At 36.3% G+C, this 27,397-nt stretch overlaps 1 protein-coding gene across 1 annotated transcript in view; it reads left to right on the top strand.

Annotated features, from left to right (window-relative positions):
- GALNTL6 (polypeptide N-acetylgalactosaminyltransferase like 6) overlaps positions 1–27,397 on the top strand; it is a 487,985-nt gene that overhangs the window by 169,135 nt on the left and 291,453 nt on the right. The window contains exon 2 of the mRNA XM_055700930.1: positions 2,368–2,476. Within this exon, the coding sequence (XP_055556905.1) occupies positions 2,368–2,476 (109 nt within the window). The remainder of the gene's footprint in view (positions 1–2,367; positions 2,477–27,397) is intronic.

Here is a 27,397-nt window from a genome sequence, read left to right as displayed (position 1 = left end):
AATAGGCAACAGGAAACCAGCTGTAAACTCTACTACTCAGCTTTCTTTCTGTGTGTGGCAAACTTGCCATTTAAATCGCTACTTTTAGGGAACAAAGCCAGCACAGGAATAAAGGGTCACAAAAGTAAAGTTTGTGCTGCTTTTGATAGCTGTGATTTTTTGGGACTGAGAGGTTCACACCAGCTATACCCATATTGACAAGGGATAGGAATTTAGCTGATCTGTCTGGCCCTGACTTTTAAATAGCCAGTTAGTGCTTCAGAGTGGATTATTTTATGACTTTGGGTTCAATAATCACGCTTAACGCTGTTGCAGTCTCCATAGTACCTTGTGCTTCTGACTTTTAACAAACGAGCTACTTCAGATCACTATTGGAACATTACTATTATTTGAATTCAAGAATTATTGAAATTAATGACTTCATTTCAAGGACATGAAAAGTTAGATATTTTGATAACATGAAATACTTTTATCAGGGTATCTTCAGTTTTTCTTCAGTTTTTCCAGGTTTGAACCTCTGGCTTGTATGATATTAAAACAACGCAACGGAGTCTTTTCTTGGAATACAACTGCAAAAGTTTTAGTAATGGAAGAAACACAGGTTGGATTACACTTCGGTGATATGTAACATAACGTACCTTTAACATTAAAACTAAAAAAAGTAGGTAATGCTGGAAGAATGTGATGGCTTTGACTCAGTATCACAGGGATTTATTGGAGAGCACTAGCTCACAACACTTTGCCCTGAATATCCAACGTTATCAGAAACATCAGCTGACCCAAAGCAGAGATTTTCTGCATAGATCTATGTCAGCTAGGATTTCTAGCATCCTTTGCCCAAAGGTAACCAGCCATGCCTGGCATTACTCGCTTCTTGCTTACAATCTGAAAGCCTTCAAACCCCTGTTTTAAGGATGGCTTAGCTATCAGATCCACATCATATAGCCTGGCAAACACATGTCTCTCCTGAAAAGAGAAACCCTAACTGAAAATGCTGGGGCAGCTTCACTCGAAGCCACCATCTCCCAGCTTTGTGGTGCCAGTAGTGTAAAATCAGTAAAAGATGGGTGAGTCCAATATTCATTTGGTTTACATACTTGAAGTTCAGAGCATTGTTCTTACATACGCACAAGATTTTTTTAGAGCTTTCAATATTGCCTAGTAGAAGACTGATGAAATGTTGCTTTCCTGGAACTGCTTTTCAAGTTTGTTTTCACATATACTTTGATAACTACATTTGTAACATCCATTAGACATATACCCTTCATTCTGGGTAACTTACCGGTTCAAACCTAGAATTAACAGAACTAGAATTTTCATGTTACTCCTAAGTAGCACTGAATCGCTTCCTCACTTTCTTCAGCACAGATGTGGTAGATTGTCTCCTTTGTTTATCAAAATTTTCTTCATTTCTTTTACCATATTTTTTTGTAAATTAAGTATTTAGGAAAAGGCTATATTTATTTGAAAACTTATGCAGCTTTGTACTACTTCCTATGCATCCAAATTTTGTCTACTTCTAATACTAGTTTTCTATTTTATTTTTTATAAAAAACACCAGCATTTCGCAGAAAAAAATGACAAGAAAAGCTCTAGAAAGGTAAAATTGCTTAGAAGGGAAAAGTGGTTCTTAGCTTTACCTGAGAATTTAGAGTCTGGAAAGGGGAAGTCAATTTACCAACTTTGTGTTGCATGGGGGCTTTTTTGCTGGGTACTTTTTGAGGGGATGGGTTTGTTTGGGTTTCTTTCCCCCTTATCTTTTACAAAATAAAAGATCTACAGGATTTGAAAGTGTTTTGAGGGTCTCTTTGCTCTGTGCATCTGATGCAGTAAGCCTGGCCATGTGTGAATAGCAGTAGCTCATCGTTAGCTATCAAAAAAAAAAAAGCCCGAAAAAAACCCACCACCAAAAAAAACCCAACCAACCCCAAAAAAACACCAACCCCAAAAATCAAGGGGAACACTGAAAGGTGCTTAGTAACTATAACTCCAGCTTTGCACAAGTGGTAGTTTATGGAAAAAAATCAAGTACTTCATGAATTGAAGGATGAGACATTTTTGAAACCTGATTAATTTTAGTCGTCCATTTAACTTCCATGAGCTTCTTGCCAAGCAGTGATAGCAGGACACTGATGGAAAGAAATGTTAAGTACAAATTGTTTGACATACTTCGATTAATTGTTTGTCAAGAAATAAATTAATGGTTTTCTTACACTGTTTAGAAAAATAGCTTCATTTAAGTTTCAGTATTTGCATTGGATACACTGAATGTTTTATTGGCTTCTGCTGTATATTAAGTGTTCTTCTGTAATAATGCAAGCCATGTATGTATGTATATATTTATTTGTTTGTTTGCTGTTTTCACAGACACTTCCATTGGGGCTGGGAGATGGACAGCTCTTTACCTGGACTGATGGCTTGAAAAGGAAGGACTGGCATGATTATGAAAGCATTCAAAAAGATGCTATGCGTTCAGGTATACATAAGTTCAGAGCAAATTGAAATGGTTTATTCATTCTTTCTTCATATTGTTATGGGGGTTTATTTGAGTCAGCTGAAAAGCATTCATAACAGCCTTTTTTTGATTACAGCACTTCACAAGGACATGTTGTTCTGAAACGAGGGGTCAGACCAAGCACAAATACCTTATCTCTGAAAACAGCCAAGCAAAAATACAAATAATGGGTCATGTTAATAGCTATATAATGATTGTACAAGGAAATGGGCAAAAATATTAACAAAATATTTTTCATGTTGAGATGAGTTGTTATACTGTGACCAGATATAAGCAAAAGTGTTGGTTTCCAAAGGAACATGTGTTACAATTGAAGCTGAGCTGTCCTTAAATCAGTGGATAAAACCCGAGTCCGGTACCTGTAACTGCTAAGAACATCCAAGGTTATGTTAGAAAGAAACTTTGACCCTTTTACCATTGTCAAACTCCAATCCTTTAGTCCTGCTAAAGCTACTTCACTTCATTCTGACAGTCTAAAATTATTCGAAAATGGGAGCAAATTGTATTTGCAGATACTGTAACAAGGTATCCTTCAGTGTAAGTAATGTAATTTTAATGTACCTCACATGCTGTATGCCATGTGTGCGAAGAAAGGTTTGTGTTCCTCTGTCATCAGAGCATGTTCACATTTGAATCTTTCTTTCATAGTATAATTTACAACTATTCAATGTAAGATGAATTAAATTAAAAGGAAGGAAGAGTAACAGCAGTTGAATTGCACCTTAATCAGTGTCTGAAAGTCATTATTTTACAAAGGCCAATCTAATATTATAAAATAAATCATGCTGTCTTGATTCCGCTGTCGGAAGACAGCCAACACCTCCCCCAAAATACCTCTATAACTGAATCCAGTTGACAGATTCATAAGACTTGGTAAGTACTTAATTTTGCAGGGGCCTGAACCAGTAAAATATTGCAAGTGTAGGTTCATTTTATAAACCATTTTTCCCTGTCTTTGGAATCTTTTTGATCACTAACTAAAAAAATTATCCTTCCCTCCCACATGTGCTTTGGAGGAAAAAAAGTGGGGAGAGGGAGGAAGTTACTCTAGGCATCTTAGAAGTTGTCAGATCAATGTTAATTGTGTTCCAAATTGCTAAGTGTAAAATGACAAATATCTAAGAGAGAATGTACAAAATAGAAACAGCATGTATGTAGAAACATACACATATGTAACGAATATCAACACGAATGTGATAGCTAACATGTTACTTGGTTAAATGGACCTTTTTGAGGCATGTGGACTGATGCTCTGGCAATGTACTTTTGATTCCTAAAAATGTAGTATGGACCCCATATGTTTTGAAAAATAAACAGTAATACTTATGGTTGTCTGATGGATAGCTATAGAATTACCAATTTAATGCAAGTCATTGCATGGAGTCGACTAAGAAGTTAGCAAAACATGTTATGTAGCTTTGTAATTCCCAGTCCTACTCCTAACATAACTCCAGTAGAATGCCCTAGTACGTGAATATTTTTTCCAATAAACTTCTATTCTTGGTAATAATAATAATCATACTTAAAATATTCTAAGTTATTTATGTTTTTATTGACTTCCTTGTGATACTATTTGCTGAGTTTGACCACTTAATAAATCTTTTGAATGATTTCTATCATTATTATTCATTAGATTAAATTGACTTTTAATGATTTTTTTTCTTTGAAAATCACAATATAGTAATACCAATGCAAAGCTAGATTATTTCAGTGCACTCCTTTGGGACATACTATGTAATTTCTGTCCCTAATAACAAATCAAAATATAGCTGAAATCAACTTTTAGTTTAAAATCAATCTGAAGGTATGAAATAACAACACTGAAAGGGCTTCTCGGGACATTTCAGGAAAGGCAGCCAATGCTCATTACACAGAAAAGAAGAAAGGAGTGAAGTCTTTTTTGAATTTAGTTTAGCTGTATATCTGTAAGGCTTACAATTTCCTAAGTGCTGGGACTGTGAATTTCATAAATCTAATTATGGTGAGGTGCTGGTTTCTCTATGGCTAGCTGCACCAAATTAAAATCAATGTTCCTGAATTTGAGTGGTCTCTCCTCAGTGGGAATCGTTCAATTACTTTAAAGCTAAAGAGAAAAGCCATTTGCAAGATATGCAGAAAAATAATACTATTTCTATTTATTTCAAGTGTTCTAGCTTTTTTTTTTTTTTTTTTTTGCTTTACAATTACACATGGTCTTGCATATAAATGTCGAAGTGAGTTCAGGTTACTTTTGGTTTTGTGGGTCTTTGTTGGACCACCTGGAGTTCAAATGTATGTTTGTGGTGTTTTTACCATTAGTTCACATTCTGTTCACATGATGAAGGTGCTTGAGAACAACTGAAGTGAATGGTGGAGTGGCAAGGCTTTACATCTAGCCAAAACGTTATTAATATTTGAAGACTCTTGCAGAGACAAAGGCTTCAATAACTGGTACTGCTTTTTGAGCTTCTCATTTATATGCAATTTGCTTATGCTGTAGATCCTTCCAAGGTCAGTTTCCTTCAGCTGGAATTATTTGCTGAAGTCCTTTTGAGGGGAAAACAGGGAAAACACCCTTGTGGGCTTCCCACTAGACAAAACAAAGGATAGTACGGATGCAATCACACCGTAACTGCTGCTTTAGTGTCACTGTTCCGTCAGTGAGGTTCTGAATCTGTCGGGTGTCCAGTTGTGCTGCACACACAAGTTGTTTAACATCCTTTGATAGCTTTGAGTCCCACTCTGTAGGATATCATTTTTACAGCAGAATACACATCAAATAGCAGCTACACTTGTAATCTAAAGACCTATGATATGTTTCCATGGTGGGTATTTCTTGGGATGAGGTACTTACTTTTGGAAAATACATATCTTTTGTTTTAAGAAGGAGAAGCACATCTGAAGTTGTTTCACATAGTAAAGTCCAGGCAAGCGTCTTCAAATGTGTGTAAGATTACATCTGGACTTGGACATCGTCGTCATTTTTTAATGCCTTTGTGGATTGTTGCTCCGTTCTCACTGCAGAAGCAATGTACTCTTACTGGAGATATATATATATATATGCGTGTATATGTGTCTGTGTGTGTAGATATATATTATATGTATATATATATTATGAAATTACAGAAAGAGGGAAGCTCCTCAAGGAGTAAGATGTCACAGGTGACATGACTTGTAATTAAGACAGCAGTATGGGAGTCTATAAAATTAAATTTCCAGTTTTCTCACAGGTATTTCATCTTCTCTGTGACTTGATTTCTTGGAAGGAGATAAGACTTTCTGGCTCTGTTAAGAATGTTGTAGGATAATGTTTCTTACTGGTGGAGATAATGCAAAGCAGTCTTTGAAGTCATAATTCCATAATAGCCATATTTTTTTCTGTACCCTTGTAAAAAATCTTAAATTAGCATGTGATATGGGACTACACTGCTGTCAGTTTTGCTCATAACAGCAAGGTCCAGTGTTCTACACACAGGTTTCTCTTCAAATACTGCCATGGTCTCACTGATACTCTTGCCCACAGATGCACAGAACAGCAGTTAGCTCCTATACCTATAAACAGCTGTATCTTGTGTAAGAGAATACCTACCGTACAGCCACCACTGAAAGGAAATTATCATCCAGTCTGCTTGTATTTTCCTCTCTGACTGCAAACAATATGTCATTTTGATTTAGGGAAAAAAAACCCACAAACCCACAACCAAATCACCCAGCTCTATAACCAATAACTTGCATTTTTTAAAGTTTACTGGACACACAGATGGGTTAAAAATTCCTCATTTACAGATCTGCACATACAGTTGCCATGTGAGCAATTCCTTCATCTCCAGAAATGATGATGCAATACCACCAAAATGGTTATAATTTAATAAATTATTTCTTAGTAGTCAAATACAATGTTAGTGAAACAGATAATTCATACCATCCCAGTTAAGTCATTTTCTTGCAAAGTGACTTGGGAATCCACAGATTACTTGTGAAGTATCTTCTGCTGTGAATAAAAAGACTGAAGTGGTCCTAGATAGATACAGAAAGAAATTAATGTACATGATACTGGTAAAAGTATTATTTAGTCAGTGAAGGTAGATGGAATGCCCAACCTTTCTTAAAGAAATTATGTATGGATCTTTGCTGAAGAAAAACCCCAAAATACGAAATTGAAAGTATCATGATGTTTAGTCCTGAATCCAAATAAGACATCCCATTTGTTTATTTGAAAATTATGCTTTTTCTAGGAATCTGATTGGTTTAAAATCCCGATACTGTAGAATTTTAAGTGAGTTATTTCTAAATCCCCAAACTGATATTTTTTTCTTTGTTTAGAAAATAGGAAATTAGTTATTCATTTGTTCCTGTTGCTTACCTTAACTATAGGGAACTTTTGAAACACAGGGCAGCCAGGTGAGACACAGGAATGATAGTGGTCCAGATGGTTGAGAGATGAGTCTGTTGTGTTTGTGAAGGTTTCCCCATGCTTATTTGTATTGCTGAATGTTGTTCTTTAAAGATAAAAAACAAACAAGACCCACACCAACAAAAATAAATAAAATAATAATAAAATAAAAAAACCACACTGAGACACAGTATTAACAATATTTCTGCTAGATATTATGCTTCAGTTTATGTTCCTTAAAAGACTAATCAAAGACCACCCCTATTTTAAATGTACATATAAACAGACTAACCAGTGTCTGTACCATCTGTTATTGGAAGGAAAGACTGTACCTGGTTAAACCGTTGATTTAGGAAATATATTTCTTGCTCTTTTTAGATGCTTTGATAAATAACCTTTCATATAGCCAAATTTTTCATCCCCTAGCCATGTCACCGCAGGTATTCCATTCCAAAATTTCTAATTCTTTCTGGAATCTTGGTAGTTCTTTGTCTTCTATGATAGAATGATTTTGACAAGTTAATTGTATGGGTTTTGTATGCTGTCATGTTTACTCTTGCTTTTAATGCAAGTTAGAAAAAGCACCGGAACTACTTTTCTCATACCAATTAATTTGCTGTTTTACATGCAGCTTATTTTTCTTCCCCAAGTTTTTAATGCAGTTTCAATGCTTTCAATCTCTTTGTAAACTAAAACAGTTCTAAGAATTTTGGTTGGTGAGTTTTGATACCAGAATGGAGGAAGCCAATAGGGGGAATTTGATGTTGGATTGGAGGAGTACTAAATTGCTATACAGTTGCTAGAACAGGGAAGATAGCTGAATAGTTGCCAGTTATCCAAGTCCTGATTTGGATAGAAAGGAGCATTTAATGACTTAGATTATTTCATTCAGTCAACATAATCACTTCCATTTTTCTCTGAATATTATTCTGTCATTACCTCAAAACCAGTGATTGAGATATAGGAAAAGGAATGCAAAAGTTTACCTTTAAAAAAATCACAAACAAGTAGTTCCTGACTAAACAGTTGTGATAGATATTTAGGAAGAAAAAAAATAGAAGCTTAATTGTTTCCATTTTCTGAAGTAAGTCAATCAGATATTACAATGGAGGGGGAAGGAACAGCCTAAGCTAATCAGAGAAACAGACTTTATTGGAGCTGATATGTCATGCCATCTTTTTGACAAGAAATCAGCATTTAAAATAAGAGCTGTTTCTATTAATTTATTTTGCTCTGGGAATACAACTGATGACATGCCTTGATGAAGAATATGCTTAATTTGCATTAAAAAAGTGAGAACTCTAAACAAATGCAAATCCTACATCTGTCATAATTTTTGTTTCAGTAGTAAACAGTCTTATGCATATCAGAAGAGCGTTCTTGCATTGCAGTTCAGAGTTGTGAGTGCACCCTATGTAAATGCAACTTGTGTAAACTAGGTAGCTACCAGTATGCATATTAGTCCAGCTATAGCGACGCTGATTGTATCAGGGCAGTGTAAATCTGCCTGCATCGCTGGATAGAGTAGAGATCCTGGATGCTGAAGCCCCTGATACTGTCACTTATCAGCTACTGACTTGACAAATTTGTTCATTTGATCAGAGATTTCCCTACTTCCCTTCAGTTGTTTGGGGAGGACTCTGAGGACATGCCTAGCAAGATGTTCATTTCATGGCAACTGCTGTGGCACCAATGGCCACTGATTTTCCAGGATTTCTATGTAGAGCTAGGAATCTGAGGTCCCTGAATGCTCCCATGAGGGATGAGATTCACAGAAGAGAGCCATGAAGGTCTAAGGTAGTAATTCAAAAGCATCCATGAAAAGAAATTCTGTTGATTCCATCTCTATGTCCTGGCTAGTGAGACTAAAAGTCCTAGAGAATCAGTCAACATCATTGTTTCTCTAGTTCTGAAAGTTATTTATTTCCCTCAAGAAATTCTCAGCTGTACGTGCTCATCAGTTATGAGTAATAGCAATAACGATGAATTAAAGACCTTCTCAGATGAGAGGAAGGATTCAAATGTGTAATTCTTGGGCTTTTAAAGAAGTACAGGTTGAATGTTTATATTTAAATATGGTGCTATTTGTGATCGTGAAAATCTATTTCTAACTACAAGTGATAGCTTTTCCATTGTACAGTGCTGCAAATGGGAAAAGGGAATACAAAAATGGATTTTTCAGCTGAGCAGAACTGATGGAAAACAAAAAATAAGGTTTAATTTCTGAAATTTTATCAATTCTATTCACAAAATTAATAGCCTATAAAGTGATGTAGAAAGATTGCATATTACAAGTTCTGTAGTGGTTTTGGTTTGTTTTTTTTTTTCTTTTCTTTAAATACTGCCTTTTTATTTTCTCTTTTTTTTCCTTTATAGTGATCTGCCTGCTTGCATGTGTATGCTGAATGATTATGTTCTATGATTGGCATTGAAAATTCTGTATAATTGAAAGCAAATTTCTGAGAGAATGGTAACAGGTAAGGAGCTGTGTTCATAGCACTAAATAGAAATTTATAAAAATTTTTGTCTTCAAAAGAAATCGGTTAAGGAATTGATAAAGTGACTTCTAAGATGTGGCTGTCAATACTTTTATGTTTAACTGTTGAGCCATTTTGCTGCTGTCTGCTACTAAAATCTCAGGAAAAAAGTTTTAGAATGCACTGTGTCACTCAATAGTTATCCCAGCAATTATCGAGCCATTTCCACAGTCTTTGTTCCTCGCATTTCTATATTTAAATAGCATGTGGAAGCCTTATGTGGAGGGAAGGAATGAAGGTTTTAATTCTTTCCTGTATTCAGTATAGTCTTTACTTTTTTCCTTCTTCAAAACGTTATCTTGACCAGGAGAAGGGGATTTTAAAGATCTTGACCTTTACATGCCTCAGTGCAGACATTTCATAAAGATTAGTCCTATAAACAAACAGACAGTATGTTGTATAGTTCTACAAACAAACATTCATACAGATTATTTATATAAACAAACTAAACAGACATTGAAAAAGAAATTACCTGTATGTGTTTGTGATGAAAATGAAAATAGAATGAAACTATATTCTCAGGGTGGAACATTAAAAGGAGGCAGAAGAGTCAAGTGTGCTTGTGTAAAATAAAAAGTAGTAAACACCTGAGATGTGACTTGTGTGACCTAAAGAAATTGTGCATTACTGGTTTATTCCACCACTTCTGTTCAAGAATTTTTGAGCATAAAGTACAGAAGAATAATTCCCCCAAACTTCTGTAATTAATCCTTATCATGCTGAACAGTGCCCATTCTTAAAATCAGAATAACTTGTCAAAGTAAAGACTAGCACAAGAGTGCCTCTAGAAGATAGGAGGCAGCATCATACAGATAGCAACATTAAATGTAATTCCCTTTTGGTTATGAAAAAATTAGTTCTGTGATACTTATACAGATAAATATAATCAAAGTAGTTCAGGGAGCGAAGCGTATACTAAAATATGGATTCAGTTATCCCATATTTCAGATGGGATTACGCACTGGGAATTTTGTCAGCATTATACATTAAACAAATACACTAAATTTAATTTAGGCCTCTGAACTTGCAATTCTTTTAGAAAGGATTTTAGAACTTGCAATATAATTGGAACTGCAGTGGTAGCCAAGGTCTCAATAAACAGTCATAACCTAATTGTTCATAGCATTAGTCGTGAATATGCTTTGTTCAGTTTAAAATACAGCGTTTTGTAAAAGGGAAAACCATTCATCAGTTTATCTTAATGCAAATCTATCATGATTAGAAAATTCTAAAATGTAATGTTAATCAATGCTTGTCAAGGAGACAGCATATAAAGGAAGCAGAAAGAGATGGTTACAATCTACTGCAGTTACATAAAGTGTTTCTCATATTAAAACACATTAGCTCTCTTAAATATAAAGCACTGTAGACTATGATCTGATTCTACCATTTTTATTCAAGCTTAATGGTCTGGATGTTCTATTGAAAATAGTGAGCTCAGTTTGGAGCCAGGTGTAAGGATTTTACGCTTTCAAACACTGATTTAGAAAGAGATTTTTCAATTATGCCTTCTCCAGATGTTTAAATCCCAATATCTAGAAAATGTAGTTTGGTTTGGTTTTTTTTTTCCACAAGTGCTTAACTTTTTTCCTGGACAACTACAGTCTTGCTTGCTCAGATTGTGAAATGGCATCTCATAGTATTATTTAAGTTGTAATTTGGGGTTAGTACACACCCCCACTGGATCTTAAGTTACAACCTATTATTACACTGCTGGAGAAGCCAGGGAGCGTAAGACTGGCTGTATAGCATTTATCTCTGTTGGAAAATGGTGCCCATGCTTGAGCTCACTCTTGCCACTTAAATATATATGTAAAAAAGTGTTTGTGTGTCTTTAAGTCAGAGTGAAGCTTCCTTGTTAGAGCACAATGAGTCTGTGGTCTCAGTACTTGCAGCAAGGATTTGAGGCACTTGTGGCTGAAGTTAACTAGATTCTTCCCCGTTCTTCCCACATGTTAAAACTCATCACTGATGTACCACTTAAATGTAATTGGTAAGCTAATTTTTAAGGACTACCAGAGAGGCCAAGAAAGGGGGAAAAGAGTTCATAATACATCTCATTGACTCATGAATTAGTGCTGAAAATTATTTTCAGTGTACCCTTCTGTACTGAGCTTTGGCATGTTGATTTTTACCAGGACAGGTAGAAAGGAAATTGTGTTTCCAGTAACTTGGCAAGAAATGTGTATGACTGTGCTGTAAACCAATACATAAGCTAGCTTGAAACTAATGTCCAAATTTCAAGTTCTCTGTTACAAAAGTTATTAAAGTTACTACTCTTTCGTCTTTCTCTGTAGTTTCATCTGTGAAGGGAAGAATGGTGTCAAATCCTTAACAGACCAAACTTTCCTCCCTGGTACATTTTCCCCTTGTATTTGAATTTTGATCTCAATGCTCACACATTTTTTTAAAAGAAAGAGAGAAACAAACAAGCCAAAGCAAAAAAAGGAGGAGATGCTAATTGCTCGTTAGCCTGTGATAGTCCCAAGTATATTTTTACCCCTTCTGTATGGTGGTAAAGATTTGTCAGTGGACTCACATCAGTGTTAGTGATGAAGTGCTGATGTTGGTGAATGTATCCAATATGTAATATTTAGGGGTTTAATAGAGCTGCTGCCTGGAAGTGAAAAAGAAAGGAAAGTAGACTTTAGAATTTTTAGGTTTGGGGGGTTTTTGGGGGGAGGGGGGTGAGCAGAGGTCTTGTCTTGAATCTGTCTTTTAATTTGTCAGTTGCAGTCTGTGAGGGTGTTCTGGTTTGGGCGCTGTTAGCACCCTGTTGCTGTTCTCCTTTTGCTTAAAATTTTCAGGGCAAGACTGTCTTCAGTGAAATTTAATAGGAGTTCATCTGTACATTCTAGGTTTTGTGTTGTTTGTTTGGTTTTTTTTAAGATAATTATGTTTAATAGTAATTCTGGAAAAGGAATTTTATCTGAGTAGTCTTTTAAAACGTGGCCCATTTGCTGGGAGAATTTGAAATGAACAGCTGAGTGACCTTCAGACAAGACTTGTCTGTGTGGAAGGAGAAGGACAGCTCTATAGACTGTCTGAATTGAGTTGGTTGTCTGTTGCGATAGGTGTAAAAATGATCAAGTTTGTCAGGTCAGAGCAATTACTGCTTGACTCTGTGGCACAAAGAGACATGGTTTTCATTTGTACTTCAGTTTCTAGGTGTTGCTTGTTTTGCTATGAAAATTCCAATTCAAAGAAGGAGGAAATTAATCTTGACCAAACTGTGGCAAAAAGAGCTGGAATAAGTACTTGACAGCAATTATAACATATGAAGACTGTACTTTTCAATTCAGAAGCCATGACAAAAAGAATTTTTTCCTTACTATTGTTGTGTCATCTTTTAAGTTTAAAACATGGAATAAACTGCTGTCAACCAGCTTTAAAAACTATTTTAATGATTTAAGGCAGGCATTCATTTAACCTGAATACAGGTCAAGACAGACCCATAAGATAACTTCAGCTTTAAAGGTTTGCCAAATGACTGACCCAGACTCTTTTTGGTTTAATCTGCTTAATACTTGAGGGAATTTGCCAGTGCCACATATTACCTGCACGGTAGTCAATAACCTTGCATGTCGCAGACTTCATCATCCAGAATAATCATTATGATAGTCACAAGCAGGTCATTCCAAAGAAATTAGAAAACTCAAAGCTTTCATTAAAGAAGCTGACAGAGGAAAATTATTGGACTGGTTAAACAATTTGCCTGACGTCCAGTCAACATGTTTGAAGAGGCAGAGATATATGGTTGTTTTGCTATAATTTACTTTATAGACACTAGTTCATCAAATGCTGCTCTGTAATTACTGCTTCTCAAGGAACATGACTAACTTTTGACTGTGGTTATGCGACACGAAGTTGTCTGCCCTCTGTGCTTGCAGTGGAGTGCTATCTGGGAGAATTGTTCTTCCTTCGAAGAAAAAGACAGCAAAGAAAGAAACCACATTTCTAGAGTGGCATTTTGTTCTGCCAACTTGCGTGAAAGTTCTGCTGTGTGCAAGCTGGAAACAAACTTTTTTTAGGCGATCTTCACTAAAAGTCATGCAGGTGATACTGAAATTTGAATAGTAAGACTTGCCAGGAAATTCAATGGAAAAACAAACTAATATTATTGCTCAGATTAAACAAAAGTAATTGAGGTATACATTTAAATTGCATTATCGGTACTCTTAAAACATGGAGACAGTCTTACTTTTGGTATTTCTCAGTTAATTTGCTCTTAAAAGAGGTTTATATTTTTAAATGATAGCTAAAGTAATTTCAGGTTACCTGGACTATTACTTCTATTTTACGTGCTAATTAATTGCATAGTATGTATGTGTTTTGGAAACTTTGTTCAATGTATCTGAGGCTACTGATACTTCTAGTTGCTCCTTGCGCTGTTGTTCCATGGCAGCTTACAAAAGGTGAGACCGATTGTGAAGCACAGTGAGTACTGGGTTATAAATCAAGGAAGGAATAGTCTCTAGAGGGTAAGTTGCAGACACTAAAAGGATGCTGATTCCCATGTCCTCCCAGGTCTGCTTTTCCAGTCTTTTGAAGAAAGGCTGTTCTGGTTATTGAATACTTCGAGTCACTCTTCAGGATTTTTTCAGTGGAGAGACCAATTTAATTTTAATATTTTTATGCAAAAATTAAAGAAAGCCTCTAAATAAATATTTTTGGGTTTCTTTATATATTTTATTCCAGGTTTTTACTAAAGCAGTTAGACTGGGATGAAATCCAAACTTTACATGCTTGAGAAAAAAGAGTGAAAGCTGGGAGCTGTTAAAGTTCTAGAGGGCTGACATTTTAATTAGCTGCTATTAATCAGTAAATTAAGCATGTTACTAACATACTGCCATTTCAGTATGGTATTTAAATTACTTTTTTTCCCCAGTTTATACAACCATAAACTTTTTGAAAAGTTTGTAATAGACTGTGATACAGACAATTTCATCTGTTTCTTCATGAGAAATCTGAAGTTTTTACGTGGAAATTAAGAGACTCTGAGCATTTCTTGGCAATGTCATATACTTAAGTAACATTTTTTTTATTTTCTATCTGTTCTATTTAGTGGATAATAATTTCAAAAGTGGTAATAAGAATACCAATAAAAGGATAGATTTTTGGCTACAATTTTAGCCTACTGGCATAGTTCAGTTCAGACCTATCATTTGAGGGAAGCTTAACCTCTCAGTCCTAAAAGCTAAGTTCAGGAGATGAATCCGCATTTTGAGAAAGTCCTTTAATGATAATCCTCTGAATGTCTGGATGAAGAATGGTTCATGTTTTCAAATATTTCTTGGTCAACTGATACAAATGAAAGGGAAAAGAGAGAAGGAAAGGACTGATTGGAAGGTTTCTCATTACTTAGTGTAAAACCTGAATGTACCATGTAGGGATTTTTTTTTTTTATTCATTTATTTATTTTTAGCAAAGACTCTTAAAAACATATTGAAGGATAGATTCTTTCAGTTACTTTATTTCATGCATTTTCACAGACCATTAGGGTGGTGACTGTTGCAAAGGAAGTGAGCTCATTAGAAGTGATCTCTGTCAGCACCAAGTATGATTTTAGCAAAAGTATAATGGATTTTGGAAAATATATTCTGGAAATAAACTAAAAAAAAACCAAAATCAAAAAAAAACCCAACAAAAAACAAAAACTCTGTAATTGTAATGAATATCAAAAACCAAAAACATTTTGAAATGCCACATATAACCTTATACAGAAAGACGTCTGCATGAATGTTTTGGGATTGCATGGCAAGGTTTTGGTAGCTGGGGAGCTACAGGGGCGGCTTCTGTGAGAAGCTGCTGCAAGTTGCTCCGATGTCCAACAGCCAATGCCAGCCGTCTCCAAGATGGACCCACCGCTGGCCAGGGCTGAGCCTATCAGTGACGGTGGTAGTGCCTCTGGGATAGCATATTTAAGAAAGGGCGGGGGGAGCGGTGCAGGGGTGCCAGGGTACTGCACAACAAAATTGTAGCTGGAGGGAGTAGAGAGAGGAGTGAGAATATGGGACAGCAGCAGCCCTGCAGGCACCCAGGTCAGTGCAGGAGGAAGGGCAGGAGGTGCTCCAGGCACCGGAGCAGAGGTTCCTCTGCAGCCTGTGGCAAAGACAACGGTGAGGCAGGCTGTGCCCCTGCAGCCCACAGAGGACCCCGTGCCACAGCGGGTGGATGTGTCGAAAGGAGGCTGTGAGCTCGTGGGAAGCCCGTTCCGGAGCAGGTTCCTGGCAGGACCTGTGGACCCATGGAGAGAGGAGTCCACAAGGGAGAAGGTTTGCTGGCAGGATTTGCAACCCCATATGGGGGACCCACATTGGAGCAGTCTGTTCCTGAGGGACTGCACTCCCATAGAAGGGACCCAGGCTGGAGCAGTTTGTGGACTGCAGCCTGTGGAAAGGACTTATGTTGGAGAAGTCCATGGAGGACTGTCTCCTGTGGGAGGGACCCCACGCTGGAGCAGGGGCAGAGTGTGAGGAGCCCTCCCCGTGAGGGGGAAGGAGAGGCGAGACAGCGTGTGATGAACTGACTGGAGCCCCGTTCCCCGTTATCCTGCACCACTGAGAGAAAAAATCATGAGTGAAGTTGAGCCTGGGAAGAAGAAGGGGTGGGGGAAGGGTGTTTTAAGGTTTGATTCAATTTCTTATTACTCTACTCTGATTTGCAATAAATTATTTTTCTTGGAGTCTGGTCCAGTTTGCCCATGGCAGTAATTGGCGAGTGATCTCTCCCTGTCCGTATTTTGACCCATGAGCCTTTCACTGTATTTTTTTCTCCCCTGTCCAGCTGAGGAGGGGAGTGATAGAGCAGCTGTGGTGGGCACATGGCACCCAGCCACAGTCAACCCACCACAGTGGAACACCATTTCTTATCCAGTCCAAGTCCTCTGTCATAACTTCTCTTAGTTGTAACAATACACAGTGAGGCTTTTAACTATTTTTAAAGATCTATGTTTACTATCAAAGAAAGTACAGGAAAAATTAAATTAAACGTGCAGAAACACTTTCTGTAAGTTAAAGCATGTCAAATTAATGCAGAGTTGAATAAATGGCAACAAAATAGACAGGTGGTGTTTTTTTCCTCTGGAAAATATGAGGAAAAATAATTTCTTTCTGCTTTTCCAGGTTCAAATACATTTGACAAATTAAAAAATGGAATTTCTGGTGATGCTTCTAAAACAAAGCCTACAATTTAAGTTAGTCTGTTTTATGTCCTGTTCCTCTGTTACCTGTGGTTATGGAGGGCTAGGGAAGCGTATGCTTGCTCTTTTAGCATGGTTGCTGAAGATACCCTCCAGTCTCCTCAAAAACTGGATTTATTGAGGGGCTTTTGATCATACTGACAAAAGTAGAATTGAGAATTACCCTGTGCTGTGTAAATACATCATGAATCTGCAAATTGGAATTCAGCATTTTTCAATTTTTCTCAGCAAGAAATAAATTTTTAGGGAGTTGCCTCATGTACATCTTAAAGTTAAAGCTATCTGTGTGTAAGACTTTGCAGGTTGATACTTGAAAATTTTTTTGTGTCTGATAAAATGAGAAAGTAAGGTTTTGGTTCCCAAACAGGATTTTTAACTCGGATATCTATCCTTTGATAATGTTAGTTAATTTGTCATTTATATAAGATTTTGAAAAGCAGAGACTGTAATTTCAAAAGTTTCGTTTTCAAAACATATTTTTTATTTGCTTCTTTTAACCCAAACAGCAACAAAATTGAAAAAAAAATTATCAGCAGATAGTTTTGGCTGAATCCAAACATCAGTTTTCAGTAAATTAACTTTTTCAAAAATGTTCCCAAAGGGCATATGTGGATTCCTGCTAAATTATGCATAAATGTGGCCTTGACATAAATATTTAGCTATGTTCTGTAGGTGATGTGTTTTCCTTTTGAATAGAAAATATTTTAAAACTAATTAGTTGAAAATCTGTTCAATTCATGGCTGAAGGTAATTTTTCAAGTCTCCACATCTGCCTCTGCTTGACTCCACAGTATATATTGACTGGAAGTTTCAGTTGGCTTTAGTACAGTAAATTTACTCAAATTTGTGTCAGGGATTTGAAAAATAGTTGGCATTAATTAGACTCCTGTTATTCAGAAAGATGTGAATCAATGGCAAGGGAGGAAAAGGTCTTTGTAGAGCCATGCTCATAGCAGGTCAAGCATTAAGTTTAGTTCTCCTTACCCCAAGAATGTCAGTCAGTCATAAGGCTCTTTCAAATGAAGATTGTGTTTTAGACTACAAAGTTAATTATAAAAGGCAATAGTAATGATTGCAGCATTAGTGTATCTTAGAAGAAGAGGGAAAGGCAGTCACTAGGTGTGGTAACTGAGTATATGCAGCAGTGTATGTAGTATCGAAACAGTTTTCAGAAGAGTAATGTGTCTGATTTGCCAAAAGAAAACATGGAAGGAGCAGCATTGAGATTCAAAGTGTTTTTAGATGTGTTTTAAGTAAAGCAAAATGACTTGGGTAGACCAGTCCCAAGAACGTGACATAACTTGAGTTTCAGTTGTTTATCCGCCATAACTGCACCTTGCTATATCTTAGCATGTTAGTACAGTTCCCTGGGCTTATGTTATTTGTCTGGAGGATAATTTTAGTGTCTTTGAATTTGTGAGGATTGGGTTGTCTGGTTTTTTATTAAACCAGGTAATTATTTGCATGTTCAGCTTCAGTTTCATATTAAATTATCATCTGAGAAATACGGCACTGTATTTTGTAGTGTATAGATTCAGGTGTACCTGAAACAGCAATAGAACACAAATGTACTACCTGAGGAAGCTGCCTTCTTGGCCCTGAGTGTTCAAACTCTACTTGCTTATAAGCACTCTTCTCAGCTTTATGGAAGGAAGAAGGATGGCCTTGTCACTGAGTCACCATGTGGGGAGTCAGGTGGCATAGTTCTTGTGTCTCGGTCTGCCTCAAACTTTAGCTGTGAATATTTACTATCTCTGTATGTAAGGGTGGGGGGGGTTATATTTTTTTTCTGATAGGGGTCTTGCAGTCTAACTATAAATTCAGCGGGAGTTGTGACAGCTCATGTATTCTTCCTCTGTAGGGCACACATCATGTAGTGCTTCTACTGCAAGATTGACTGTGCTTTTGCATGCCGTTGATTCATACATAGGTAAATTCATTTTCTACAGGTTATTCCCTCTTTTGTGCAACAGCCACAAAGCCAGCTTCTAGAGCTAGTTAGGGTTGAATTCATGGGAAAAAAAAAAAAAAAACAAAAAAAAAAACCACCAACCAAAAAAACCTATTAATAGATTTGTTCCTTGGAAAAATCCTGTTTGTTTTCCTGTGATGGTATGTGACAAATGACACGTAGTTATAATACATTTCAAAATGAAGAAAAAAAGAGGGGGAGGGAAAAGTCTCGGGTTAATCACAGCTGTTAGAACCCTATCATTTTGTATTTTGGGGCTTTCTAAAACTGTACCTACATAACTGTAATTTTGCATTTACTTTGTGAAGCTGTTCAGTTCCTGTATAAACCATGTTAATAACACATTAATTTGAGCTTTTCTGAGAGATTGACTTGGACACGTGCATTGATTATACCCACTGGTACTAGAGACTATTTAAATGCCATTCTTGATGCATTTTGTGTGAATTAATTTATTTGAGCACCGAAGCAAACACCTTATCGCTATTTGTAGATTATTTTCAGGTCATCTTGTTCCATAGAAGGTTCTTTTTATCCTAGCAGATTGTTCAGTTACAAAACCAAACTGTGAAGCCTTTTTTATGGTTGAGTTCTGTTTCTCACATGCTTGCTCATTCAGTGTTTGGCTCTGATTAATGGTGTACAGCCAGTCTGTTCTAACATTAAATGAAAAAAGCATTCTGGTGGCTGTGGTATTTGGTGATAAGTAGTTAGACTAAATGGAAGATGTACTGTGCATCCCTTGGCTACAGAGTTATGATTAGATTCAGCTTAGCTTCCAGAATGCTACTGAGGATATTGCTGCTCTGCTGTAGTGATAGGGCAACTCGTATCAGAACAGCATGTGTTGCTGTTTATCTTGCATTGCACACTGGCATTCTAAATACACTGGACATACAAAATAGCATGATCTATTCTTCCTCTCTTTTCTAGACTTATTAAAGTGGTAGAGGAAGTAGAGCGAGTCTGCCTGCCTGCCAAGCCATTGTAGTACTTGCAGCAAGTGTTAAAAGGCATAGATTTTTTAAAAAAATATTCTTATTTCTTTTTGTGAAGTGTTTGTTCAAGCTTTCAGATAATTTACTTATCAGAGTTCATATGCAGTCACTCTTCTGCTGAAACACAGTTAACTTCATGATGTATTTTAAAGCAATCGCTTTTCCCACACACACTGTTTTTACTCCGCAATGCATATGTTGGAAATTCAGAGACTGCTTTTTTGTTTCAAATGGATGATAAAGGTGAGGGATACACTACTCTAATGTTCCATAAAGCACAGGCTGTAAGATTAAGGGATTAATTATTGATTGAGAAAATACACATATTAACATAAAGCACAGTGTCTTGATTTCAAATAACCACAATGAAATCAGTGATATAAAAATTATCATAAGCAGTGTTGGGTTGTTCTAACAGCTGTATAAGGCACCTTTCTTGACAGGACACAACTGCCAACAGCAAAGGCCATGTTGAAATAGTGATGTCTAGTAAAATTCCTAGACACCTGCAAGAATTAACCTCAAGAGCACTGTGCTCATTTTTTCTTCTTGCCAATTAATCGACTCAGCAAACAATATTTTATTCAAGATAAAAAAAATAACATGTAAGGGCCAATTCCCTAAGTATAACAAACAATAATTTTGCAGTCCTTTTTGGCAAGGCAGCAGCTAGGCCAGCTGATTGTTCCCCATTCCTGCACTAAAACCTTCCATACTTTTGCAAACTGTGCAGTCCTGTGAGGCAACAAAGTCCAATTCAAGCTGCCAGAGTTTTGGTGCTGCAACTCGGGGCATCTGCCACTCTGCCAGATGTTGCTGGTTTTTGCTCTGCTTGCTATGCTGCTTCATTCATCACTACTGCTCTTTTAGCTGCCTTGCCTCACCACTGTGTCTTTTGGTAGCAGTTTTGTTGTTTCAGGTTTTAAGAAGAGCACATGAAGCACTGCCATGCCCTTAATGTACTTCATAGACTCGTAAAAAAATATTTTGCTGGTTTTTTGCTTGCATTCTGACACAGAAGTTATGATCTTAGGTTAACATGAAGAGTCATCCCAGGTCTAGTTAGTCTATGGAAATCTGGAAATTACATCTAATGCAGTTAAAAAGCTGAATTTTACTTTTTTGTTGTTTTTCACATTGGTATGCATTTCTTTTTACAGAAATGCTTCTCAGACATATCTAAAATAAGTACATTTCAGAGGTTCCCCTTTGTCCCTCTCATCTCCTCTCCAGGAAATGCTCTTTTTATGTACCCCCTACCCAGTACAGATTTGTTCCTGTTGAGGAATGGTGAAATGCATCACTGCTATAAGTGATTTCTGTGTTAGCAGCAAGTTCCTTTCATTTTTTCACATGTGAATTATAAGCAAGCAATAATCTAAAGATGCAACTACAGTACAGTATGAATGTACCCTTTAACATTTTTGACGGAGCATATTCTTCTCTGGTGTTTTTTTTGTTCTTGTATTTTACTATTTTTCAGTTCTGGATTTGAGCAGGCAGTCAAATAACAAAATCTAAAATTAAATTTTCTCCTCTTTTCTCCCAACCTATGCTATTTGTATAAAACCATTCCTGAAGAGAGAAGCATTTGAGTTCATATTTCTCCAGCTGGCTGTCATGTTACTGTAGCAGCAATCTGGACAACACCTCATATTCACTCCTAGTAACATTTCTACATCGTTTACTGAGGACTGCATGGTCCTTGAAAAGGAAACCAGTATATGCTACTGTTATCTGAAGGTTAATAAAGCAGTAGGAATTTCAATGCTTTCTACCAGAAAACTGGAGTGAATTCTGGTTTTTTTGTTTTCTGTAATAGTTCAATTTTGAAACAGTAGTAAATAAATTTTGTTATATGTTTGTAAGTAAATAATTCAGTCTTGCTTGAAAATGTATTGTTCAGGATTTCCATGACAGGGTTTTTATTCTTCCCAATTGCATAGGTAAGATTTGATTACAGCTGTATCTGTAATGCTAACGAAAAGCCTTTTATATTGCCTCAGACCTTGACAGTTATGTAATAAATAAATAAAAGTATTTCAGGTCTTACTACAATGTCTTTCTAAGCTGTTACTAGGTAGAGTAGCAAAAAAAAATAGGACCAGTAGGTATTTTTAATCCTATTTCCACTGATATAAAACCAATTAAATTACTTTCCTATAAATTAGGCTCATGAAGTTATGCAACTAGTGGAATACTCAGAGTAGAAAAGTAGAACAGGCTTGTGATAAATATATTTCAGTTTCTGTTACAGGTTTTATTGACTCTGAGGGGAAAATGAAATTCCACCAACTTATCCCCAGTCGTCCTCCTATTTCTCACAGAGTTCATAGAAATTTAAGATTGGGATCAAACTCAATAGATGACCAAGGTTGTATCAATCGTCTCTGAGGGATGGTATTTCTTTCTTGACTATTCATGGATTCAACAGCTCCCTAGGTTATGCATCCCATTGTTTCACTAGTCATATGGTCAGAAAAATATTTGTATTTTCTGTCTGAGAAGAAATAATGTATATATACACACACTTTTTTTTACTGCTTGGATAGTCCCATTTGATATGAAGGCAATTACTTTCATGTGAGACATGCAGAGTTTTAATTTTCTCTCTTCATAACAAATTGGCAAAGAAAATTCATACATTTACTGAAGAAAAGTTTTCATACTTTTTACTGGAAACATGCAAAACCACAAAAGGCATTTGTTCAAAGCAAGTAGTTCCTTTCCTAGTATGAAAGGAGAAAGTGATTTGATAAAACTACTTACTTTTTTCCCTTTTTTCCCCAAGGACTAGTCTGTACTAGTCCCTGATTTGACTTCTTGAACTAATGTTACATAAAAATTGCTCACCTGTGTGTATTCTAAAGGTTTCATTATACAAAATTTGTAAACAGGATGAGAACTCCACCAAGTGTAGACACTCCAGGAGAATCTGAGACATTTACTTTTAAAAAAGAAAAAAATCCTTATTTTGTGCATTTATCAAATCACCTCTCTGTTCAAAATAATTTAACCAGTATTTTAGCAGATGCACTGCACCCCACCCTCCTGTCTGTGAGGATAGGGAAAAATGAAGAAAATTATTTTGTTTGCACTCAAATGGAAATTCACTTCCTAAAAGAGCAGAACATGGTGGCAGCTTGAATTGATAATCTGTTATACTTATTCATCAAAATAATACAAAGTCCATCTCCATAGCATGAGATGGCAAACTTGTATACAGCTGTGCTGTAGGGAGATTCACAAATTATGTAAAAGATACTACACATGAGTTTAAACAGGGCTTTTGCCCTCTGACTTGGTCGGCTACACTCTGACTGTCCCATCGGGGACCATAAAAGGTTGTTGTGTAGAAGCTTACGTGGCAAGAAGGTGAAAGATGATGTCTGACTCAATGTTTTTATTCAGCTGATGATCTTTATTTCCCCTTTTACACTTTTTTTTTTTAAGCTGGTGCGTAACTGCATTAATTTCGAATTTGTGTTCCTCTGTCTACCCTTGCTAAGAATACAATCACTCTCCCCCCATGGGACTTCAGCTCTGTACTGATATGTTGCTCTAGGGTAAGATATCTGTTCTTGCTACAAGAGCTCTGTGTTTACATGTGATGTGCACAGACAACACTGTAGTAGATTCTGGATTAAAAATGTAAAGGTAGCAGACAAAATTCCCAATATATTTTTTAAAAAGGCAGAAATATCCAGATTCATAAGATGCACTGTAAGTAAGAAGACTTACTTATTTGTACGTTCATGTGTTAAAATAAACTCCTTTTATTTAGTAAAGCAATTAGCACGTGGAGACTTCTTATTCCCCATTATAAATGCTATTGGCTTAAAGGATGCTTGAATGCTGGAATTAAAAGGTGTACTTAATTTTTTTCAAACTACAGTCTTGACTTGGTGTGACTGTCAAGTCTTGACTGAGTAAACTAATAGGAGTGAGTATAAATAGTAAATAATTCAGATTTGTACACAGTTCTTCCTCAGAGAGTGGTTATGTTCTTTATCCACTTAGTTTTGTGTTAAGATGTCAAACAGTTGCTTAACTTGCTTTAACTTATATTGCAAAACCATTTTTTTTACCATGCCTGTTGAATTTTAAATAATGTTCATCTGAATTATAAAAACAAACCCAAAAACCAAAATCCATAAGACCCTGAAGCCAAAACCTGCTGCAGTGTTTTTTGTGGTTTGTAATTTTGGGTGAAGTCCCCTATCCATTGCATGCAGAAGTAGTGCAGAACTCCTGTTGCATGTTCGAATTTATTTACAGCTGATCAATTTTACCAACAATATCCCTGTTCTCTTTGTAATTTTCATACCTGGCAACTATACCCATCCCATTATTCTGCTATTACACATTTGTACTGAGTATGCAGAATGATTTTCTGTTTTCCTGTCTCACTTAATCCTCTTCCATTTGTGCCATCTGTTGAACAAGAGGGTTTTTTCTCCTGCTGCTGTGTCTGTATTTAATATAAGCAGAAGGTGCTTTAACTGAGGTGTCCTTGAACTATCAGTTATCGCAAGTTGTCAAGCATAAAACTTAAACCCTTTAGAGCTAGGTATAGAGTGTATTGTTCCCTAGGAGACAGTAACATCCTTAAGCGGGAATAAAAAAGCCTTATAGAGTGTCTGATATTTGGTGAAGCCAGTACTTTATCTGGATGGATGTAATATCTTTTGTTACTTTTTTTTTTAAAAAAAAATCTGAGTACCTATGGAGAAACATTTTGAGATGGTGTATTATACAATAAAAAATACTAAATACTGTAGAGATGTCAATTCCAAAACTATCATAGTATTTTAAGAAAAAAAACCTCCACCAGCATATTTTTGAAATGTTGCATATATTGAGTACTGAGTTAAAAATCAGTGTAATAAACCTGTAGTCACAAGGTTAGACAGTTCTGCATGAATTAAACAGTGCTGTTAGGGTTCCCATGCAATGGAGCATTTTGACACAGGATGTTTGGCTTCTCCTCCTCCTTTCTTGGTGAACTAAAACTTTGGATTGTCCTTTAATTTATGGGGTTATTTATGTAGCGGTTGTAAATCAGCCTCAGAGTGAGTTACTATCAAGTCTTAGTGCTGGGTTGGTTTTATGCATCACATTTGGGTCAGCCTACTTCTAAACCCAAACAGGCCAAAAATTCAGTCAGACTTTTTTTACTCTCTTGGTTCTTTACAGTAATTTATATTCCAGATTCACTTTCTGAATTGCTATGCTGCCTTCACTAGAACAAACTGTATAGAAGAGCTTATATCTGTCTATCAATGAGTTTAAAGTACCCTTCTGTAGCCAGTAACAGGATGTTAAATTCCTTCATGCTTCTTTTCACCAGAATTTTGCTGCTCTTCCATTGTGAAGTTTCCCCTTGTCACGCTGGCATTTTAGGTAAACTTTTGGATAGTCCTGCTCCAAACCAGTGTGCAGTGCAATTAGTGTCAGTCATCTAGGAAAACAAATCAGTGACCGGAAAGAGTTTTAATGTGCTTATGATAATTTGTAATGCTGAGGAGACTCACAGATAGCAATTTTCTGTATAAACAGAACCCTTGAGGCCTACTGATTATCCAAAAGTTGTACTAATTTTTTTTCCCTAATACTTAACATTTGAGCTCTCTATTTCTCTTCTCCCATGGTCACTCATAAGAAATGGTCTCTTTTTACCTGAGCTCTTTTTAGAGAAATTAGCCAACTGCTTTCAGCTGAATCTGGTAGATCACCACCTGATCCTTAGGTAATCAGGAGGAGCTTCAGGGTGAAAGAGCAAGCAAAGAAGGTAGGGGATACATTCATGGGATTCATAAAAGCTCAGAGGCCTCTGTTAATGCTCTTTGTGTATATTTTGATATAGTGTTAGGAGACTCGTGCTTCACAACTTCTAGTGCACCTCATGGGCCAACTTACGATATAAGTGCAATAGCAATTTATAGACTGCAATTGGTCAAATACTTCTGCAGCACCATATGAAAAAAGTTCAGTCCCTTCCTGAGTTGCCCTAGATAACAACTGTGATATTTAATCTTTTGGCTTATGCGCTTATTGCTGCCTACTTAGTGAGGAAGAGTTGGAAGGCTACTTTAAAAGTACTTGTCTTCAATTTCACTATGAAGAAACTGTAGTATTAAAAAAACCAGTCATCTCCTGAATAGACAAATGGACTCTTTGAACAAAAGTAAAGCAAGGAATCCACCTTTCTTCATACATGGTGACTAGCTGGAATATACAGAAAATTATATTGTAAGAACATTGGTTAGCAATTATATGTCTTACGACCTTATAGGTAGTTTATTCTGGAATGTCCGTTCTATTAGAAACTACCTGGGTAAATCTTTTCTTAAAAGCAAATCAAAATAGTTACCTTGGGTGTATTTAGAACACGTGCTGAAAGAGAGGGACTACAAATTCTGTGTCTTGGGGGTTGAACAACATTAGCTTATTGTTACTGTATTATGAAACAGATTTGATATAATTGTACTACTGAATTTTGAGTAGTGCTCTGACTCATCAGCTGCTCCTTTAATATTATAGTTCCTCCCGATATTTAGTATGAAATTGTAAAGACTCACATAGAAACTTAGTCCCAGATTTTGTATTATGTTAGTGTACTATGTGCATTTGGGGGTGTTTGAAAATAAAAGATACCTGTTAGTAATGAAACAGCATAAACAAAGAGTGTTTCATAATACAAGCTTTTTCCCTTAATAAGTAACACTGCTTATTTCACAAAGTATTTAAATGAAACTGTAGCTATATGCACAAAGTTTGAAATAAAAGAATTATTATTTTATCAGCATAGAATTCTATAATCAAGTAACTACAGTATTTTTAATTGCATATTCTATGTTTTTAATGTTTTGTGTGTGTATGCAATATGAAACAGAGCATTGCAAGAGGCTCATGGGCTTTAAGGATACCACTAAGTGACTCTCTCAGCTCGCAGTTGCTTTCTTCTTCATCCCCTCCTGCAGCTGCTCCTGATTAGCTGAAGATCAGGTGTCCTTGGTCACTTATAAAATCCAGCTGAGAAATTGATTAATTTCTCTAAAAGAGCTCAGGTAAAAGGAAGTATTTTCTTGTGAGTGGGCTCAGAGGGAGAGGGCCAGAGGTTATAAGCTGATTGATTAGATGTAGAGGAAAGTGTGTCTTCTTGAGAACCTGAGTAGCTATGAACGGCTTAGAAACTCCTGGAGTTCATCTTCTGTGAGAATGAGAAGAATAAAAATAGTTGAGAAGAAGCAAAGGCTTTTATTTTCTGATTTTCTTTGAAGTGTTTTTGTTTGTTCTCTGCTCTCTGACTGGAAGAGAGAGAGGTATAGTTGCCTGAGGTAGGTACTAAACAAGCCAAGTGACTGATGAGGAGAACTAACTTGGGAATAAAAAGCTGGAGTAGAAAGCCTGTGCTTTGCCAGTGAACAAGCAGATGATTTCTTTAGGGAACCAAATCAACTGGTTTCTGAAACCAAATCAGCAGTGCTGAGACATTAGAAGTACTGAATACATCTGGCTGGTCTGTTGGAGTGCAAGGGTGTTCAAAGAGCCCAGAGCAAAACATTTGGTTTCCTTACCATTTTTTCTGGAAAATTGGACACTAAACTTCAAATGTTAAAGTTGTTTTTGTAAGGGTGTGCGGGTGTTCTGACTGCTAAAATGTAGAGTTCACCGAGTAATCGGTTTCCTTGTATCAATCATAAGGAATATTGCTGGAACTGATCCGTTTGTTCATAATTTTGCTGTGAAAGCTTGATTGTGACGCAGAAAGATCTTAGCTTAATTTACAATTCAAACTT

The sequence above is a fragment of the Falco cherrug genome, chromosome 1, assembly GCF_023634085.1.
Source record: "Falco cherrug isolate bFalChe1 chromosome 1, bFalChe1.pri, whole genome shotgun sequence".
NCBI lineage: Eukaryota > Metazoa > Chordata > Aves > Falconiformes > Falconidae > Falco > Falco cherrug.
This window is presented reverse-complemented; position numbering and strand designations above follow the sequence as displayed.